Source organism: Pangasianodon hypophthalmus, chromosome 18, assembly GCF_027358585.1.
Source record: "Pangasianodon hypophthalmus isolate fPanHyp1 chromosome 18, fPanHyp1.pri, whole genome shotgun sequence".
Taxonomy (NCBI): domain Eukaryota; kingdom Metazoa; phylum Chordata; class Actinopteri; order Siluriformes; family Pangasiidae; genus Pangasianodon; species Pangasianodon hypophthalmus.
The window spans coordinates 13,537,331-13,559,921 of record NC_069727.1 but is presented as its reverse complement, the minus strand read 5'-3'; the positions used below and the strand labels follow the sequence as shown (position 1 = coordinate 13,559,921).

Sequence of the window (22,591 nt, the reverse complement as noted above, 5' to 3'; positions counted from 1 at the left end):
ACACACTCCAGACAATTTGGAAATGCCAATCAGCCTACAGTGCATGTCTTTGGACTGGGGGAGGAAACCAGATTACCTGGAGGAAACCCCGAAGCATGGGGAGAACATACAAACATGCAAATTTTTAAAATTAGTATTATTGTTATTACTATTAATGCCCTTTCATTATCAACTAATATCAATGTAGTTCCAAAATTTATATTTATCATTTAGCTACTAAAGTTAACCTGACTTGAATGCATTTACCTCCACCTCGTACCTAAGCACTAGTATAAATAACACGACTTGGCAAAGTGCTGTTAATGATACAAAATGTTTTGAATAAAAGTTTTAACATAGTGTAATTGCAAATGTGCAAGTGCTTTGGGAGAACATGATGAACTTATTGTCTTTATTAATAATCTCTAAACACTAATTAAACTCTAACTAAACCCAGCCACTCTAACAGTCAGACCTGCTGTGGTGCCGTTGTTGGCGATGAAGTTGGCCATGTCCATGGGCTTGCTGTCGATGGTTAGGTTCCTCATGCAGCCCACAAAGTCTCGGTTTCTCACAGGAAAATCCTCCGGCAGGTTGGGGACACCACCCAGTAGCAGAGGGCCAGTCAGGTCCAATGACCTTCAAGAAAACAAATCCATGAAATTAAGATACTAACATACTATACTAAGGGGGGTGAGACAATAATAGTAATCATATTTATATAGCTGACTATTGCTTTATTCACTGATTTATGCAGCTGCTGTAGAATTGTAGATTACATTTAATGATACTCAGACATTATAAATCAATAAACATTAAAAGAACTGAAAGTAACCTGAAGTAAGTGTAATATGAATACAGTATGAAATCATAATCGGAGTGTAAAACCGCACATTTATGTTTAAGTTATAGCAATTTTGTTAATAAATGGTACGCCAGTACATCTGTCTTAATCTGCTCATACCGGAACATAGAAAAACATACCAGAATACTCAAGTTAATGCTGGAATTATATGCAGACAGAAGAATTTAATAATTGTAGATATCATAATTGTATAATGGGAGAATAATCCTCCAAATTAGGTGACTGTGCTAAAGATTGATGGTCACATGGTTAGATGCTATAAAGGAGATAAGAGAGCGATGTGTACACGGGCTCACATTTAATCGCCATGCATGAATTGCAAAAATGGTGGCATTTCAAGTCTTTTGTAAGATAAGCTCACTAGGCATCATATCAAACAGCTGTGTGGGTTTAGCAGACTTACTGTGACCTAGTCCGTAACTGAAGGTGTTGTGTCAGAGAGTGTTTTGTACTAAATAGTGGATGTCTTTGCAGTGGTCAGTACCAGAATAGCTTGTGTTTTATGTCACAACATGCCCATGGAGTCCTTCTTGATCTTGTTTTACCAATTCTTAAATCCTTTTTACTTGCTGTACCCGGTAACCATATATGCATCAGGCTGCTGTACATTTGTTAGATATGCAATGCTATATGCATGGCACACAGAGCTATTTAAAAACACATCTGCATATAACATTTAACCTGATCCCCTCAGTGATCTGCATGAGCAGGCTGGTGCAAAATGGAGCAGGTTACTGCCTATCAGACTGCAAACACTTGTTCTAGCTCTCTTTTTTTACCCGCATTTGTTTGAAGTGCTTTTAACGCAGTTAAAAGTTGAAAAGAGTTGTGTTTGCAGCCACACCCGCTACCTTAATCTCTATGTGTAAAGCTGTTTAACCAGATATTAAAACAATTACAGATGAGTGACAATTTAAAGGAAAACATGTCACTCCAAAATCTCCCACGTGTTACAATTGGGTTGAGATGTGGTGACTGTGAAGGCCATAGCATTATCGATTTATTCAGTGAGCCCTCATACCCTGTCGATGGGGGCGGGGTCATCCTGGAAGAGCCCACTCCCATCAGGACAGAAATGATCAGTGATCAGTCAGAATAAATTTGTAGTGATTTGCAGCGAGGAGGTGGGTTTGTCACTGGAAAGCATATAAATGGAGGCTTATTAGGCAGGAAGTGTAATCTCTTGTGATTACTGTTGTGTTCTTCCACAACAGATCAGTTTCTAAAGGTGAACTATGTAGAGAAAGAGAAAGACAGAGAGAGATAGATAAATACAGAGAGAGTAATAGGTACTGACTTCTTTTGGCCCGTCTGCGTGCCCTGTGCTGCGCAGGAGTAGTTCCCGATTTGAGTCCCAAAGCGCACTGCCATGGCAATATCACAGTCATCCACTGCCACCACTGCCACCTTCTCCCCCGAAGGACCATTCGGGACCCCCAGGCGCCCAATGTTAGGCTGCACACACACACATATGCACAAACACACACAGAGAACAGTCACAAGGTCAGTCCAAATTCATAAAACTAAAAATCTGAGGCATATTGTAATATTAAAATATTAAAAAAAATATTAAAGCAAATCACCTCACATAATATCATAAATGAATTTTTACTGCTAGAAATATTAATCTTAGGAGCGTACACGTGTTACCATTAGGATGAAATATATGGCAACACAACAATTTGAAGATATGAAGCAAATGGTGAGTGAACTAGAAATACAAGTAGATTTCAAACAGCTGAAAAAAACTGATGTCACAGTTTTACATAATGCATTCTTGAATAAAAAGTATATCTTAGTACAGTTAATTTTTATACAATGAATGCAAGTACTAATACTGTGTTTAATATTTGATGAAAAAAAAAACCAGCCAAACACACACACACACTTGTAATTTCAGGTGAGTTGGGATTGTTTAGATGAGGGTCTGAGTCTGAAGTGATAGCACTAACCACCTGGCTGAGGGCAAATATAGGTAGCTTGTTTAACTTTTTAGCACACTCATTCAAATTCATTCACCGTACACTTCTCAAGTAAGACGAGAGAGGTGAATAGAAAGTATAGTGAAGGAGAAATGAGAGTCTAAACTATAGAGAAAGAAAACATTTTGCAAGGGACACAGTTTCCACAGCAGAGAGCTTATCAGCCACATCACTTCCCCACCTACAGTATCGTCTCTTTTTCCACTACCAAAACACACTCTCTGTTTTTCCAATGGGAAATTTTTTTTCAGCCCGACAACATTAGCCCTCTGACGCTCAACCTGCTTTTAGCCTGCTTATTTTGCTTTCTGGTGTCTCGCACATTCAAAAACACCCCTTTGCTCATGCATTCTCTCTTCAACTCTGTGTATTTGATGTCTTGTCCTAAGGAAGTGAAGCAGCAGAGAGAATGTGGTAGCAGGAATCATCAAGGTGTGAGCAGGAAGACAAACTCCCATCGGTGAACCAGAGCAAACAAAGCCTCAGAAGAGCAGAGTGTGTCACAGTGTGTCAAAAGTCCTTAAAATAGCAGATTAATGGCTCCATAGATAAAAGCAGCATGCTCATATTTTGATGCATTGTTTCAGTGCTTTAGCAGCAGGATACGAGGGCGTGAGTTATTATCCAGATGGCTATCTCTAGCCATGCTGGACAAAACAAACCTGGCTAATGGCCAGGCATTCGGTGTTGTCCAGACAACATGAACACATGTCTTTGCTTGGTTCCTTTAAAAATGGAAATTTTTTAAATCCTTTAAAAAATTTTAAAAATTGAATTTATAATATATTGCAATGTTTTTTATTAGTTATTCATTTTTCTCAGTAATATTTTGGTCACTGATATTTAGCATGTTTTTCAAAATTTCTTATGCTATGGAAGCCACATAAAAATGCATCAACTTTTTTACATGCTGGATTTATTGCTATTTTTATCTTCATATTCATTATATATGCACACTGCACATTACTGGCCCATTTAAGATTCACCCCTGACTTCAATACTGTCCGTTTGGAAATTGTTTTCTGCTTACATACAATGTTACCTTTAAGAAAAAAAATACTTATCTGATTTTGTATTAGTTTTGTAAATTAATATATAATTTTACAAAATATACACAAAAATAAGATAAAAAAACACACACAAATTACATGCATTTATTCATTAGGAGTTCACTAAAGGCAATAAGATTAGGAAATTCTTGCTTTGATACACTTACATTAAATGGCTAATGAAAGTTCCCTAGACAAAAGGAAGCAATGTTCACACAATCACTGTTTCTGGTTCAGTTTTCCCACTGGCGTGTGGTGAATGTGTCATATCCAACCTAGGGGAAATCTCACCCGCCTATTCATTAGAAATAGCAGTAAGATCATGTCTTCTTCGTAGGGAAGTGACCAATAATGAAAGCTAATTAAGGCTACTGGCTAGGCGCCAAGAAAAAAAAAGAGAGAGAAAGTCAAAATGCTCCAAGCATGCCAGGGACGCTGGCACAAAGCCCACACAGAGATACAGCCTGAAGTTGGCTGCCATTTTGGCTCCTCCCTTTCACCTACTGTAGTCCCAGAATCCCTCTGACAGAGGTATGACAGGTTATGAAATTGACACCTGTGCTGATGGAAATGGATGAGATTTGCTGACAGATATACATGGGCTGTGGTTAACCCTCCAAAGACACCAACTCACCACAAACCCACGCAACAACCAAGAGTAGGAACGATGGTATTTAAGCATGAAATAGACTTTTTAAGCAACACTACAACAAACTCCACTTCCTTTTAACGCTAGTTCCTCTAGAAATCTAAGAGCACTTTTGAGTGTGTGCCAGCTCACTCATAAGCATGTACCATGTACTGTACAGTACTACACAGTCAACAGCAAGCAGGGTCAAGCGATTAAACCCCACTGGCACGCTCTAAGGTTTGAATTAATACTTAAGCTCCAGAGCGCTTGATTTCACCGAGTCATTTATCTAACCTCTTAATCAAACTCTCAGGGGAGTAGGATAACAACATGCTGGCTACCAAAAGAGGAGAGAAACTGCTGCCTTGTAGACAACTTCCAGCAGAAAGATCACGACAGACAGGAGTGATAAAGTGTCTAAAAATGCTGAGATCAGTACTAAAGAATGTGCGTCATTACAAGAGTTATCACAGTGCCATGTGTTATGATAAGAATACAACAGTTTTTCATGCTCTCTACTTAGCTTTTTTTTTTTTTTTATCAGACTGAGTAGCTCTCATTCTAGAGGAAGATTCGTGGTCTGTTCAAAATCTGAATTGAATTAGCTTTACTGGCAGTCTCTCGAAAGTAAGTATGAGAACCTCCTGTGTCTAGAGTGATAAAAAAAAAAAAAACATTACCCAGAGTCACCTGAGGCAGCAGATTTGTGCTTATCTTAATATAAGAGTTTTACTTTAGGCTAGTTTCCTTGCTAAACAACTAATTTCTACTTAGAATGTGCTACCAACATTAAAAAAAAAAAAGATGCTGAACTGAATAAAATGTCAATGCATTGGAACCACAAAGACTCTCGCATTCGACCAGCTGGAGTTTGAAGTCACAGTTCCACTAATCCAGATCTGGAGTAGTCTTTCACTGAGACCTACAAAGTTTAATTTCCGTTCAGTTCCAGGTTTCCTGAATCTGGTGCTTAGCTGACCTCTCTATACAGTACTGACGTGCAGCTGATCATCGCTAACCCTGCAGAAAGCTGTGCCAGGCTCTCCTTTGGTGGTTTTGGCGTCACCTAACACTGATAGACATGTGGGATGCCAAACATGCATTACAAGCAGAGAGAGAGAGAGAGAGAGAGAGAGAGAGAGAGAGAGAGAGAGAGAGAGAGAGAGAGAGCACTGTGTTTAGACATGCAGTCTGCATTTATCTGGAAACAGTACTGACACTGCAGAGATACCAACATGAGAATGGAATAATATTACTTCAGATTGCATAAACAGAAGGTAATTTAATATCTTGTCTCTGTCCGGAATTGGATATAAACAAATGATGTAGGAATGCCACAGGTGAGGCTAGCATAAGTCTCTTTTTCATTGGTTATAAAGGCTGCTTTGTGCTGATCCACACGGCTGTGGACATGTGTGAAAGGTTACGGTTACTTTTTCCATCTGTGTGCTGATGAGAACAAGGAGCAGTTAAGAAAAACTAAAGAGTAGCAGAAAGTGAGAACGAGACTCATTGACAGCATCCCAAGTATTAGATACACAACATTTCTTTTGTCACCCATTTTGCTGACTGACACCATGAAGGATTTGGAATCAAGTTATTGGAAAATTAGAAGAAGTGTTTCATCCATAATGGCATCTCTGAATTTGGTCATTTGTACAAAATGCTTGAAGGGTTTTTTAACAGACATACATTGATATGAAACATTAGCAATTCCTTCTGACAGCCCTAACCAAATGCATACACACACACACATCTATCTGTGGCATCAATTCACATGCCTTCTGGCCCCTGAAACCAACAGGTGTCAGCTTGTGTATGGTCATCTCCCTACAATTCCAAATTTACTTACTTACTTACTAACTTACTAACTTATTTACTTACCTACTTACTGATTTACTCACTTTCTTTCTCCATCCATCCTATCTGAACCATGTTTAATACACCACAAAAACTGACCAATTTAAATGGAATGAATTAAAGTTTGAAAGGCACCAGTCCTAGCTGTAGTTCTTAGTAGTTAACATACACAGAGTAGAGTGTGGTCTCGACAGCAGCTTATCTTTGTCACCCAGTAATGGTGGTATTTTCCTGCTCAGGTGTTCGGGAGTGGTAGATGTTGGATAGGGTTTCAGTCTGCTCCTGTGAGGGGCATCTCGTCAACGGATGAGGGTCCCGCAGAGACTGTGCACTACTGCAGCAGATGGGTTGACATCACACACACTTTAACAGGGACAATGAGTGGATATTTGACTATTTGTCTAGCTGTCAGCACACAAATGTTCTTGAAATGTCCAACATGTTCTTAAGCTCTCTGTGACCAGAATCGGTAATAAGCAGATCTGCCATGAGTGGCGCATTCCAGCCTCACTGAATGTCGACTTGACACAACAGTGTAAACCGTGGTCACGATAATACTGTCCCTTAACACAAGTACAAACAGCAGAGAGTACCTTGTAAATATTTCTGCAACTACAACATGACTGTATGTACAATACATATCAGTTAGACTTTTTCTCTAGAATACTTAACACGAAAAGTCACAATGGGCAGACTGGCAGTGAGAAATTCTGAACAGTTGAAAATAAGCACTACTTAAACATGTGGCCTCTAATTTAGCCACTTTGCTAAGCCACTGTTGATTGTCTTTAGATTCTGGAGGTGTGATGAGAATGCTTTTGGCTGGAAATCATAATTGCTACTGACACCTGAGCTGAACATGATGGAAAATCCTTCCAGACACTGCTGTACACATCGCAACCTCTCTCCATCATTAAGCTAGGATTTTATCTCGTTTAAGCAAGTCTTTCAACATGCTCCGTCCAAGTATGTCAACAAATGAATCACATGATGGGCACAAAGCTGGCTAACTGGCTAAATAATGCTATAGGGAAGTTATAAACACTGCTTATCAGGCTGTGGTATGTTAGCTAGCTAAATTTAACCAAATTGTAAAGACAATATTAGCTATTAGGAATGCAATTAGCTTAGTAATTCCTCAGTTAGAGCAGGCTGAGCAACGGCTATGCTAAGTATGTTTCATTCTTATGCAACACAAGCTACCAGTCACTTGAATGAATTTACTCTGAATTTTATCATATTAAAGTTATTAAGCAATATATAGGCCTCTAGATTCTCCCTCCTTTCCTCATTCTTTCCACCTCTCAGTTCCCCTCATCTGAGTGTTGACAATTCCCACTTCTTCTCCTAACCCTCATCTCAGGGGGACGCTAGGCTACCTGGAGCCATGGTAACGTACTTGATCTCCACAGCTAACAACAAAGAGAGAGAAAGGTTGAGCTAGGACAAAGATCACTTCAGCCCAGAAGACCACTCTATTACTCCAACAGTAAGGAATCACTACTTAATTAAAGTTCACTTTAATTGTCCAACCCTTGGTGCTGTTCCCAAATGAAATGCTGCACAAATTCTGCAAAAACTCTCCTGTGTCTATCTGTTTCAGTGGGTAGAATGGAGTCCAAAATGCTCCATAAAACTCAGTGAACCTGCTTGGGACTAGGACTATGAACCTGGTGGTACTGAATTGTTCAGGCAGATGTGATGGAGACTGGGAAAGGCTCGCAGTCTCAGTGCAAACCAAGCTATCTTTACATGTTGTTACATGAGAGCATGGCTTTAGAGACTCTCAGTTGTTTTGCCCAAAGGCTGGGCTCAAGTTTCTGACAAACTCTCTGATTTGACACTTTTATTTGTGTAGAAACCTCAGATTTAAGAAAATCTGCTTTAAGATAGTCAAAACTGACAAGTAGAAATATACTGTTACACCAATTCGGCCCATCATACAAATGGCTGCAGAAAGTTGTCATATAAATGGCTGTAGAAAGTTGTCTTTTTGGATAATTCACTAATCCTGAAAGAAATGTTGGTTTATACAATAAACAGGATACAAAAATATAAAGCTGAGAGAAAAGTCAACCCCTCTGTCACGAAATGTAGTGTAGAGATGCTCATCAAGAGTGCGGTGTGTGCCGTTTTATGGGCTGCTGGTCAGTACAGGAAACACAAACTGGGCCGTAGAAGGAAGATAAATAAAGGATTTTATTTGGGTTAGACTGAGGAAACTCAGCCGCCTGTGCTTTCTTCCCTTTCCTCTCCTTCAATCATGTCTTCCATTTCCTCCTTCACGGAACAATCACTACGTCTGGTGCTGGCATCACAGCAATGCGTATGTGAGACTGTGTTTTCACAACGGTGTCCTCCCCCAAGCCTTTATACGCAAAGTTCAAACACCATTACCTCACCCACCCTGTGGCAGTGTAAACCTAGAGCTGTGAATAATTAAAAGGAAACTGCCTGACCCATACATACACACACACACCTACATACACACTGCCAAACATACCCTCGGGACATACACCTAGCACCATGTTGTTCCTTTCCCCACAGGACAAGAGCCACAATTTCAGACCTATATGTTACACAGGCCTTGTCTCTATAACAAGGCCATCTATCAGTGCTTGGCCATGTTCCACAAAGATGCAGACGGACAGCGGCTTTTGTCTCCTTCTGTTCCTTTAACATATGAACAAACTGGAAGGAGAAAAAAAACACTACGCAGCTTTCTACGCAGCCTTCTCCAGTTTCAGCTGGTGTCCACTTCACCTCACTGACTGGTTTACCTCACCTACAAATACACACTTCACCTGACAAGCCTCTCCAGAAAAAAAAATGTAAGCAAGGCTAACATTCATACTGGTTACAACCTGCCAAAAAAAAAAAAAAAAACCTACCTGAACACGAAAATATTTCACAAAATATATGTCTCATATTCCAGGAAGCAATCTCAAATATCTTAGAACATTCCCATCACTCATCACATACTATATGAAAGAGTCTGAAAAAAGCAACCTAAAGTACGTAGCCTGCCTACTAAGATGCTGTAGAGACAGCACTGATAAATCACACACACATTAAAAGTATTCATGGAGACAAAAATTTGGAGAGGGTTTTAACTCTCATGCAGGCAGGGGCAGGGGGTCAGGTCTGAAGTTCATGAGACAAAGATAGACCAGACTGATTAATATGAGAGAGCATCGGACATGTCGTGCTGCTGGTGTAAACTAGACTGCACTCATTCCTGTATTCATTTATTCATCTTCAGTATCTGCTCAGGGTCACTGTGGTTAAAATGAATTCTATCTTTATATTTTGGGCTATACTGAGCTGATTAGAAAATAACATACAAGGATACAAAAAAAAAAAAAAGTTAGAGCAGGTGGATTGGTAAAAATTTCTGCAAGAGTGAGATTACAAAGCAGTCCTGTGAACAGTTCCAGGTCAGGTGACCATGGCTCACCTTAGCATGGTGTTTAGTCATGCTAAACAGAGTCTGAGGAATCCAACACACAAAGGGAGACAATGATGTCATTTTAGCTGTAAATGTGAAGATAAAAAAGAGAGAAAAATGAAGCCAATATGCTGGTACTTCCTGACAGAAATGCTGGGGGACATTAGGGGTACAAAAAAATACAGATGCACCTGTATGCAGTATATTTCCTGCCTTTTTTTATGTTTTGTAATGGTTAGTAGCCCAAAACACAGGGCCCTAACGGTCTAAAAGGTGACCTTCGGCCCATTCGATACGGATTCAAACGTGAGAGTTTGATGGTCTCTGATGGTGGTAAATGGTTATGGTTTAATAGTGGTATGGTCTGTTGTATTAAGACCTGTATTTATGCTAGGCTGCAAGGAAAAAAGCACTTATAACCAGGATTCATTATTAACTAGACAGAACTGGCAAATTTCTCATCAAGACACAGTTAATTTCACTACAGTATCCTGTATCTGCCACTTATTAATAATGGGTGGACTATGAGAAACCATTGTGCAAATTTCCATTAGAAATAAAATGTTATTTCTTAAGTATTTGTAGCCCATAAGACCAATCGCCTACATAGACTTAATGGCGACCAATGATCATCAATTACCTTGGTATGTCGGAGCCCTGACACATACAATACTGTACTGAATACACACAAATAAAGAAAAACTTTCTCACGATTAGAGCCTGCACATTTATAGACAAGTATACAGAAGAATGAAGTGACAGGTGACATTGCTCTGAGAACACATTCCTTTGGCATGAACTCTCTATACTGGGTGACAACATAAAAGTTGCTTAAATGTTCAAACTGACATGATCTTTAGATTAGTCAGATGAATGCCTCTGACCAGGCTCATGCTCGAATTTCATTATCTGCTAATCCTATTAAGATGTCCATATGTATGGATAAAACAAGAAGAACAGGCTCTATGAGGAAACGGTTTCTGCGACATTTCTGCATTAAACCCACAGATGTGTCAGACAAATTAGCAATCTTATCCTTTACAGGTTTGGTGTAAAGCTTAATTCAGGATGACAGAACTGCTTCCTGTGTGCCAACACAAATAGTCAGAAGCAACACTTTCTCTGTATTTGGTTGCATTATGATGGAGTAACTATTCTTCACAGCTTAGCTGTAGGCTGTTTACATCCCGGTCTGGATGCTCCAAAGTAATCGAGGGATTAAAGGAAGACTGAGTGATTCATGTCTATGCAATACATTCTCCAGTCATATTTCATTCAGGAAACAATGAAGCACTGGAGCTACACATTAGCATTCGATGCTAGTTGATATTATATTGAGGGGGAAGGAGAGGGTAAAATTGGTGTAGTGAGGCTGGCAGTGATGACCTCAGGGTGTCAATGTGCTACATGACAAGACTGGTACAACTATGGGTTAAACATGACACACACTCTCTCTGTCTCTCCTTCACACACTCTTCATTTCTTCAAAACACTCCATGCACCCCATACGAAGTGCCACTGAGGCTTATCTCGCACATGCAACACCATAATAATGCCATCAGCACAATTTATCCTTCAACACATATTCATGCACTAAAAATAGCTGCAATCTCTCTTTCAGTGAAATTTATTTCTGATTCTGGTCAGAACTCTCTTCAGTGTGTGAGACTGTTTGTGGTACAGCTGTACTTCCTGATATGACGTCATGCTTCCTTCCTAACTGGGGTGTGACAAGTTCTAAGTCGGGCTATGTGTCTCATCCTCTCTCTCCTATTCATCCCTCTGCTTTCGAAACCTGGAGGCAAAGTGCTTTCCATGATGGGAGCTGTAATAATAATATAATAATATTCCAGATGGTTATTATTACTCTTTATTCTGTTAGTCACATGACCACTTCTGATAGGGGAATGTGTCAATGGAGAAAGCGATCGGCTCTTAGTCTTCTTGCCCTTTGGTTTAGAGAGACAGCAAGAATGTTTATGCTTTGACCTCTCCTTGGCCTACTCTGTTCTTTCCTTTCCTTCCTTGATGAAATTGTTTTATACATTTTATTCATTAGCAAAGCAAAAAGACAGACAAAATGACTTCTTTAATTCCAGGGAGGTGGTCGCTTTATAAAGCTGTTGTATGTGTGCCTTTAACAAAACTTAATGTTAAAAGGTCTTTGTCTGTTATGCACAACACAGCTTGTGTTGGCCCTCTCACATCATCTGCATCTGTTTAAAGGGGAAGGTAATGGAGCGCTGTACACATGGAATTAAAAGGTCCCTGATGAGTTATAATCAGCACTGCTTCAATAAGTGCTCTCTTTAAACATTAAGCTTATTTTGTTGAGCTAATTAATGTTATTTGATCATATGCAATGGTAAAAATACTTATAATATTCTTACCATAAACACACATGAAACAAAATATAAATACATCTATCCAGTCATCCAATTCTGGAAAGATTCATTTTTGTTATTTGTGCCGGAATTGGTTAATGTTAAATGTGTTGAAAGTAGTTCCACTTCACACTCAGTGCTGAAGCATACTAAATGCAGATTTTGTTGCATTCAGGAAAACAAAGCAAATCTATAACTAAGTAAATCTAAAACTGTCAAAGCCAAACTAAATATGAATAGACCTAAAAACAGGAGTTTGGGCACCATGACTGCATGTCACCAATTTTGCAAAAAGTTATGTATTAAAACAAATAAATCAGTTGGCTTTGTAGTTTTTCACTCTTGAGATGATCAAGATTTTCAAAAAAGTCCCCACTGTATTCTCTGGCTTCTCATATGTAAACCTTGCACCATTACCTTTTGTATAAAAGTTTGTTTTATGAGGCCTGATATTCAGTTATACCTCACTAGTGTGAGATTGATGAGTGAGCTTGTCAGATAGACTAGCACTTCAATGCTGGGCGCTTGAGCCTGTTCCTTTGCACAAACACAAAATATGTCCTACAAGAATTAATAATTGAAGAATTTCCCATTTCTACATGTACTTCACCATGTAGTTTTCTTTTCAATGTAAAGTTGGTGGTTCTATTCTTGGGTAAAGCTTGCATAAGCTATCACAAGGTTTATAGCTTCCCCCACCCACATAGCTTTTACTAACACTATTCACTCCCACTTAAAGTCTGATCAAAAGCAAAGCAAACATAGCAATACTCCTCCGATCAGTCCAGTCAGCATGGTATGGGATGCTGAATATAGCGCGTGGTATTTGGTATTTCACACTATGTTCGCTGGGACTTCAACAATCCTCCACAACTGTAAAATCAGTACAGGGACCATATTAGAGACTGAACTGTTATTTGTACCTTACTATATAGCCAGTTCCCAATTAACCTTAGATCCAAAAACATACATAGATATTTTATACTTCACATTTTTACTAAAACTTAATAAGCCATGAGAGGAAAGTCAATCAGTCAACAGTTAATCACTCCCATTTCACACAAATCTTTGGTCCTTGGACAAAACGATCAAAAGACCCTTTAAGACATGCTACAACAGATCACTGCAGAGCTGGATACAAATGAATCCTGGCAAGTCTCCAACTCTATATATGATATGATATGATATGATATGATACATGATGACTGCTTTTCACAGACACTTTTCCTTGGTAATAGACAAGGAAACTGAATACATAGTCAGGCAGTGAGAACAGGATGCATGCTTTCATACTCATGCTTTTCAGTCTAACAGGAGGACTGAGCAGGGCTGATATCAAATCTGACCCAGGTTCAGCACTCAGAACGTTAAGGGCAGTGTATGTGGCAGAGGGAGAGAGCCAGAGGTTAGCAGTACCGCCACCGCAGAGCTAGAGCTAGACTAGGCCACTGTACCTCCTTATGGGTGAGCTCCAGCCAGGCTGTATAGAGCGGGACACGCAGCACCCCACTGGCGTCCAGCAGGTGCAGGCTGTCCTGGGTAGACCATGAGAGAGAAAGGCTCAATTAGAGTCCATGCTACAGGCCTCTCTCCCCTCTCCTAGCTCTTTGTGTATGTGTAGAGGCATAAAATCAGAGCCAACTGTGAGGTGACACAAAGTTATCAGTGTCGATAACTTTGGCTTTTAAGACTCACAGTCTGCCTTCTTTAAATGCACTCCTGTGGAGCGACTATGCCTGGCCCTTAACCTCCAAAGTGCATCAGGTGGACTGACTAAGGGGAACATGGGTTAGCATGTGCATAATTGGTATGTGTGTGTTCTTTTGAACTTAAGAACTGAACACATTAATATTAGTGAAATGTGCTCTTACAGCCCATTAAGCCATGTGATTTTTAAGATGGATGAAAATATAATAATAAAAGCAGCAAAGTGCCCATACTAGAAGCTATCATATTATAAGCTATAGAACAAAAATCTTCCATAAATACTCATTTTATAATCACCGTTAATTAAAATCTGATTGAATTGTAAGCTGTCTAGAGATACTAAGCATGTAACTGTGAAAAAAAGATATGCCTAATGGGAGACCAAATTATGCAACCACTGACAGATTTGGCAACATGGTTATTATCCGGCACTGAATATATTGCAAATACTCAATTATATAACAAAACAAACAAACAAAAAGTGTCTGTACACTAGTCATTAAGAACAATTAGGGCATATAACATACCTAAAGAATAAATCTGTCAATTAACAATCCAATTGTATCAGCTAGTGTTATAATCAAAATGGTTCACGGTGTATATAAATGAATAACAAAAAAAAGTTAGAAATAAATACTGCAGAAAATGGCATATCCAGTAAACTCATCGTACCTGTTTTTAGTGATTATTTTTATGTTTCTGTTTTACATTAATTTGTCTAATAGGTCCACTCTTCTCTTGCTATGGGTGTTTTCGGGTAATTTCACCGACACACCTCTCACTGACGTCTGACAGAAACTCACCAGAGAATGCAACCATTGTTTATCTCACTACAAAAACTAACATGAAGTGCGCTGAATGCATTTAATCTCACCAGATGTGATTTCGATTTAAAGAGGCACACTATAATTTTTTTTTTTTAAATTACATTTACACAGAGTTGCTAATTTGATTGTTACTAGGTTGTTATACTTCTACACTGGCAAACAAGGATATAAATATATACATATATACTTAGTTGCCGATCTGTTAGGGATGGGCAACATGGCAAAATACATCATATCATAACACTTTTTTTTACATTTTTACAATATGCAGTATATCAGTACAGCTCAATTAAGGTGGAGGGGGATCGATGTGGGGGCATAGCAAATGATGCACCACCCTTGATCTAGAAACACACACATAAAGCAGTGTGTAAGGGCATTGTCCACAACAATAAATTGAGGTTCAAATGACTTCAAAATATCAAAAATAGCAACACAATTAACTTTAATTATGTTTTTAGGTTTAGAGTTAAAGTGCTTGTCCTGACAGGTTACTTCACTGCATCCATTTTGGGTGGGTCCCTTATTGTCTTCACTCACCATCTCTCTTGAACGTATTGGTTACCATATTAATTATGTTTGCTGCGGTTAAAGTGGGACCATAACATACAGGAGCAACTACAGTGTAACGTAGTATTATGCAAAATTAGAACCTACAAAACCTTATTTTTTTAATAAAAGAGGGAAAAATCAAAGAACTGGTAAAAATATTTACACCACAGCACTGTTGAATTCTCAAATCTGTAGGTGTTGATTCATTTCCTATAGCAACATGGCTCTGACAATACTGGCAGCTGTAAAGCAAATCACAGATTTATTTTAATGAGCTCATTCTAATATGTTATATTGACAGTAGTAACAGTTTATTCACAGGACTTGTATGGTAGATGCTGCACATAATCTAAGCCTAATAATAATTTTTTGAAAGTGTTGTTTTTAACAAAAAAAAAAAATAATAATTGACATTGACATTGTGAGGCTTTCTTTATGGAGATGATTATATTGTTTATGGAAACAGTCTCTGGTGTCAGTAAGTTTTCCACCACAGAAGAGTCTTCAAGACACAGGTAAAATGGCAAGCTTAACTTTTTTGTCTTATTAACTTTAAAGAAAGAGAAAAAAATAGAAGCTGGTGATGGAACAACTGTTGATAGCTGCTATAACATAAGTGATAACAGGAAGTAACTTGCTTCACGGACGAGTAATCATTGGCACATTGCCTGAGAGCTACAGTATCTGTATCAGTATACCTGTGACACTCTATGAAAAGCCTACTGTGGCCTAATTTAGAGTAACTGCAATATCACATTGTCATATCATCCACCCCTATACCCCAGTAACTAATAAAGTGGCATCTTGATGCACTGTCAGAATCAGCTCTGACTGACACATGCCAGAGTGAGAACAGGGCAACAGAGCTATCTGGGAATCTGGATGATCCCTGCACTGAATGGTCACTACTGTTGAAATCCAATATTAAACTCCATGCAAATGAATATGTCTAAACTGAGCTACCAGAATGTCATGTGCTTGTTACCAGAGTGGAACTGCCAAGAAAGTGATCTTTCATACTAATAAACTAATGACTAAAACTGAGGCTTGACAAGTGGTAAATACCTGCACTAAGTGACATTTAATGAGAGTCTACATTAGTAAATAAGCTTATTAGTCTCCCTAAACAGTGTTTTGTTTTTTTTCTTTCAAAATAATATTGCTATTTTTGAGGCCACGCTTGTCTACACCATCCAAGACTACTCCTTATCTGTCCTGTAGAGGAAACTGTAAAGAAATCTCCTGATTCAAATGAAGCAAGAAGAAGTCCCAGAACTGCATTTCCTGCTCATTTTCATCACTACATCTTCAATTCAGCAAACATAGTGACCCTAAATGGTGAGTGTGTCTGTTACTGCATGAACTCTGACCTCCTAGAGTCAGGACAGACACAGTGTGACTTCCCTGAGGGGCGCCGCTATATGTCCACCCTTTGACCTCATAAATCAGAGGTAATGCAATAAAGAAGGGCTTCTCTCCTCCAACATGAGCTTAGTGGATCTTTGCTAGGCTGTTAAAGGTACAGTGTGAAATCCACAGGCATCCAGATAAACCTCTCTGGCCCTGAATGACAGTGTGGTGAGCTTGCAGAGCTTTAGCTGATTTCAAAAGAATGTCTGAATGACCCTTAATTTTCAGGTATGCCTCTCTGCTGCTTTCTCATCTGCCTTGTGTGTGACAGCTTTACTCTGCCCTTTACCCTGGACATCCTAAAAAAGGCTAAGCCTCTGTAGGACAAGCAAAATGTGTGTGTGTGTGTGTGTCTGTAAGGGTGTGTCTGAAGAATTCACTTGTATAAATCACCTTTCATAAACCATGGCAACTGCAAGCTGTGACACTAAGTGGGACTCATGCATGCCTGTGTGTGTGTGTGTGTGTGTGGATGGATGGAAATACCTTGTTGGTGACAGAGGTCAGAGAGGAATGGCTGACATGAAGGCTATGGTAACACCAATAACCACTCTTTATAACCGTGGTGAGCAGAAAAGCATCTCATAAAACAAAACATGTCAGACTTTGAGGAGGATCGGCTACAACAGCAGAAGACCACAATGGGTTCACTCCTGTCAGCCAACAACAGGAATCTGGGGCTACAGTAGGCTCACAAACTGTTCAGCAAGAAATTGGAAAATGACCCGGTGATGTTTTCCCAATCTTCAACTGTCCAGGTTTGTCATGGTGCGTGTTCTGAGATGCTTTTCTCTCACCATGGCTCTAATGCGTGTTTATTTATGTTACAGTAGCCTTCCTGTCAGCTCGAACCAGTCTCCTCAGACCTCAACAGCAGTCACAGACTAAGCAGTCACATATAAATTAGGGGGAGCCTTGACTGCGGTGACACAATGAACATGTTTAGGGAAGTATCCAATACACCTAGATGGGCTTTGGACCTTTATAAGGAGTGAAGTTATTAGTTTAACTATATTTCCGAGGATTCTTTTTATATAAGGTAGCTACATCGTTACACTTTTTAAACATAGAGATATATTTGTAATCTATCATGCTATTCAGATAGTAGACTGTAACTGTGCACACTATAAGCCAGCTACACCCTTTCTGAAATGTTTCTCATAACCTGACTCACACCCTGATATAAACTGTTTTTAATCATTACAAATAAAAAGAATTAACAAAGCACATGCCCAACAATTCTGCCCAGACATGCGGCATGAAAATCAAGCTCAATGGTTACCATGGTAAGGTCTCCCCAGACACAACGGCGGCAGAAGGGACGGCCACAACCTCACAGCGACCTGTGGCCTGTGTACTCTGTGTGATAGTGCTGTTTCATACTCCGAGCTTTCACTCAAGCATGCATAATAGGCATTCCCTATCTTAAAATGAACAATCCATTATACTAACCTATCAGGACCTTTTCAATGCTCCAAGAGTTTAGGAACCAATAAACGCACTATGGCTGTTAAACCGGTTCAACCTACACCCCCACCAATTAAAGTCAGTACAGGAACATGTACTTCAGCTTCTTAGCAGGATGTGAACATGCCCCTTTGCCAGGGACTGGAACACGAGAGCAGCTCATTGTCTCCATCTCTTAGAATTACCCCCCAATTTATGTTCTCATTCTCTGACAGCAGAACACTCTGCGAGAAACAAAAACCTGACCCTGCATTCATAAACAATCTTATGAAAGTTGTGCACTGATAGTGGAATGCATTCTATACCTTCTTATGCATGAGAATCAAAAGAAAAAATTCACAACAAGAGCTTGTGCTTTATGAATGCCGGTTCAGGCCTGTGAAACAATGATGAGTTCAGTGTCTGATATCCTACGCTCAGACGAAACAGGACTCAAAGGGGAGTAAAGGACACCTGTGGCTTTTGTAACAGAAATGTACAAGACTTTTCTCAACCTCTGCACAAGCAACATAGTCTCCTGTTTACTTGCAAGTGTTTTGCGTTCTAATTTGAACTTAGCAAGTACAGATTTAGACTGGGGACAGAGTAAAAAGCATTAGTTTAGTACTGATGTATGAAACTTTTGATGATACACAAAGCTGAGTGACATGCAAGCCAGGAACACAATTTTTAAAAATCTTCCCTTTTCCTCACGTAAGTTGTTGTGTAGAACAAGAATTCTTACCTGACCTTGCTTTCTGGACACTTTTTCATGTTTATTTTACATAAGCACTTAAAGCCGTTCAAACATATAAAATTTACCCCTACAAAACCAAAGCACTGCCTTCCAAATCTTCACCAAAGCCAATTATAATATGGTGACATTCCTATAGGGAATAATGGGTAATTAACAGTATCGAAACTCCTCTTTCTCCGCCTCCTACTACTCCTACTACAACTCCTCCTCCTCCTCCTACTACTACTACTACTCCTACTACAACTCCTCCTCCTCCTCCTCCTACTACTACTACTCCTACTACAACTCCTCCTCCTCCTCCTCCTACTACTACTACTTCTACTACTCCTACTACTACTACTCCTACTAATAATAATAATCTTTTGAGTTTAATTATTCTCCAGTTCACATGCTTGCCAACTCACAGCATGGTGCTTTGAACTAACAGGAAAGCTGCATGTACTTTTTGCTCCTAATGCTTAAGCTTATGAGGCTTTATATTTACGTTTGATAATTACTCCCCAGACAAAACACACTGTGGCCCTCTCCTCTGTCCTCCATCCTTGATTTTTCTCTGACTAATGCTCTCCTTATCCAGTCACTGACTTTTGGTGGATGGCCTCCTCTAGGAAGAGTCATGGTTGTACCATGTTCTTTCCATTTAAAAAAAAAAAAGGTTTAATGGTACTTTGGAGGATTTTCAACATGTGAGATATTTTTTTTTATAACCAAAGCCTGATTTATACATTTCCAGAAGTTTGTCTTGGACTAGTTTTGATAGCTCCTTGGTCTTTGTGATGCTGTTTGTTTAGGCATGTTCTCTAACATAATGTTCTGGAGTCTTCCAGAAACAGATGCAAAACTGGGATTTAGGGATTTCACACAATAGGAATGAATACAAACTTTTACAAATAAATTATAAATTTCTTTTATAAACTATATTGACTTTTCCACTCACTTCAATATTATGGACTATTTTATGTAGAGTCATGACATACTGTAATGCCCCAATTAAGTTCATTTCAGTTCTAGGTTTTAACACTCCAAAATGTGGATAAGTTCAACAGGGGTGAATATTTATGTAAGGCACTGTAGTGTAGTATTTTCATTTTGAGGACATACTGGAAAAAAGCTACTGAACTGCTATGACAAATAGTTGTGTGTATATAAGTGTATTTTTAATAGAATAATTTCATTGTGACTACAGGCCTATGTGTCACTGTTTGCTCTTAAACTAGCAATAGATTATTACACAAGTTGTATGCTAGAAATACCAGATATCTTTCAAAATTAAACTGCACCATTGGAAGTTAACACATACAACACCCATACAACCACCATATGCCTGCTCATGACCCACTGGTGTATGATAAGAAAAGCACTGATAGGAAAAATAGTCCACTGTGTATAAATGTACGGAAACACAAACAGGATGACGAGCTAAACATGCGCAGGAACAGGATAGAGAGCAGCTTCTTACCTTGTTGTAGTAGTGGAGCTGAACAGAGTGCCACTGGCCATCACTAACACCACCGGGTACAAAAGGTGCCACAGTAGTTTTAGACTCTCCTGAGGAAAAATAGATGAATGAGAGACAGAAAGGGACTCAAAAAAAACATATTAAGCTAAATCACACAAAAGTTTAATTAGCGTACACTATGTAGAGAGTGGTTAACTGTAATTGTAAATCTTTCCTAAATTAATTACACTGTTTAAAATATGTTCTGACATGTCATAGAAATGTCTTTCTTTCTTTTTGTCTGCTTTGTGATAAGATGAAGTCTGGAGTCTTGTAGTGGCAAGAACACAAAGCGAGACGCTATCCATCACGCATACAAGTGGCAGGGATTTCTTTCCTATCAATAGACTTCATTCACTTGGCTATGGAACACCACCAACAGAGACTTACACTGGATTTAGAGGCATATTTACTAAAGGCAGGAGTTCTTTGGCAGGCATTCACAAAGAGTCAGTAAACAGTAACCAGGCATTGTGGCCTAGTTGCAAGCTTTCTCAACAAAATCCTCAAAACACACTTAAAACTTTTTTTGCTTAATTCATTTGGAGTAAAGCAATCATGGTTAAAAACACACTCAAAGTTGCAAGTAGATACCTCTTCTTTTCTCACATGGGATTTGTGCTTTGGGCATGGTCGTAAAACTACATAAGCCAAATTTAATTTAAGACTAATTATTCCGTGGAACAAAAAGCCCACTTGAAATTTAAAGCCACACAGCATGGCAGTTCTTTGTGTGGAGGAAGACGTACGCTTCCTTAGAAGACGCAGGTGACACTGCATACACCCTGCCCATCTATAGGAGTTTCAAACAGTAACTGTAAGCTCAGAGTTTTTTTTAAGTATATGTGTGTGTGTTTGTGTGTGAGACGGAAACAGGGAATGTTAATGAGTGCATTTGAGTACATGTGTGCATTTGCCTGTGTGTAAATAAGTGTATCCATTCTGACGGGATTAGATTTCCGGACATGTCTGTTAAGTAATGTTGCCAGAGGACATCTGTAAATATGATCGATTCACGTGGCATAAGTGATCCCTGTATAAATAAAAACATTCACCTCATTTTAATACAAACTGATTGTTTTGACTTTTACTATAAGCGCTTGTTGTAGTGCACATGACCGCACAAGTTGCACTTCGTCATTAGTAGGTCATGTGACCAGAACATGTCTGCAGGCTAAAACTGTGCGATAGATAAATTGCAACTTCTCCGACAAGTCCTTTTAAACACCGTCTATGTTTTACTGTTTTGCATAAAAACTCAGGGAATACTAGGTTTCTTTTTGATTTCGGTGGGAGACAATAGACGAGAGCGCTTGCTGGAGTGTCTTTATATTGAAGAAAAAGTGCAGAACTTCTGTTCCCACAGGCTATAATGGAATATTTAGCAACATTTTCTACTGGTCATGTTATTTCTACTGATCATTTTATATATGGTAAAATACAACCTAATCTTTCCAGAGCATAAACCAGGCTTTACTTCTCCACCCGTTCTCTCATTAACAGAGACACAGAGAGACATTGTTACAGGCACACCTTCGATTTCTCAATACAACCCTAACAGACCGTTAACAGAACCCTGATAGTTTAAATATTAACCATGCAGTACACTCATGTGACAGCAAGTAGGTCAGTGATGTTATGTGGAAGCTGAAACAGTCCTACTCATTGTCCTATAAGAAAGCCACCTGCTGAGAAGGTGAGCTGGATCTGCTCCTCGATAATCTCCACAGCGATGAAGTCGTGCTTCTCATTAAAGCGGCCATTGTAGAGAAGCAAGGCGTTTCTCTCTCGTGTAGCAAACCTGGAAGAATTAAATAGAGGAAGAAACTAAATAATATGATAACATCAGCCTCCCATTAATATTTGAGGAAAATCAAAATTTGCTTCTAGACAACAAAGAAACTAAAGTGGGCCCATTTGACCTTCACAAGAAAAAAAACATTGAAAGAGGAACTGTAAATCACATTTAAGTCAGTGATAAAGAGCAACACAGGAGAGGAGAAGCAAGTTGGAGAAATGAAGTGAGTGTAAGACCAGTGATCTTGAGACAGGAAGTGGCTTCTCTGCCATGGGTGTGGAGAGGGCAGACGAGTCAGGGAGCAGCTGGGAAAAGAGTTGCACTGCAGGAAGACCCAGCCAACCAAGCAAAATACTGATAATGCTCTCTCAACACGGACCCCATCCTGTTATTATACA

At 39.2% G+C, this 22,591-nt stretch overlaps 1 protein-coding gene across 5 annotated transcripts in view; it reads right to left on the bottom strand.

Annotated features, from left to right (window-relative positions):
• The window catches only part of celsr1a (cadherin EGF LAG seven-pass G-type receptor 1a), an 84,978-nt gene that overhangs the window by 27,001 nt on the left and 35,386 nt on the right, over positions 1–22,591 (bottom strand). For 4 of the 5 annotated variants that reach the window (XM_053241710.1, XM_053241708.1, XM_053241709.1 and 1 more), the window contains exons 4-8: positions 22,081–22,196; positions 20,357–20,445; positions 13,653–13,733; positions 2,142–2,299; positions 455–618 (exon numbers count right to left, since the gene is read on the bottom strand). In XM_053241710.1, coding sequence (XP_053097685.1) covers positions 455–618; positions 2,142–2,299; positions 13,653–13,733; positions 20,357–20,445; positions 22,081–22,196 — 608 coding nt within the window. The remainder of the gene's footprint in view (positions 1–454; positions 619–2,141; positions 2,300–13,652; positions 13,734–20,356; positions 20,446–22,080; positions 22,197–22,591) is intronic. The other variant, XM_053241712.1, reaches the window with a different exon arrangement.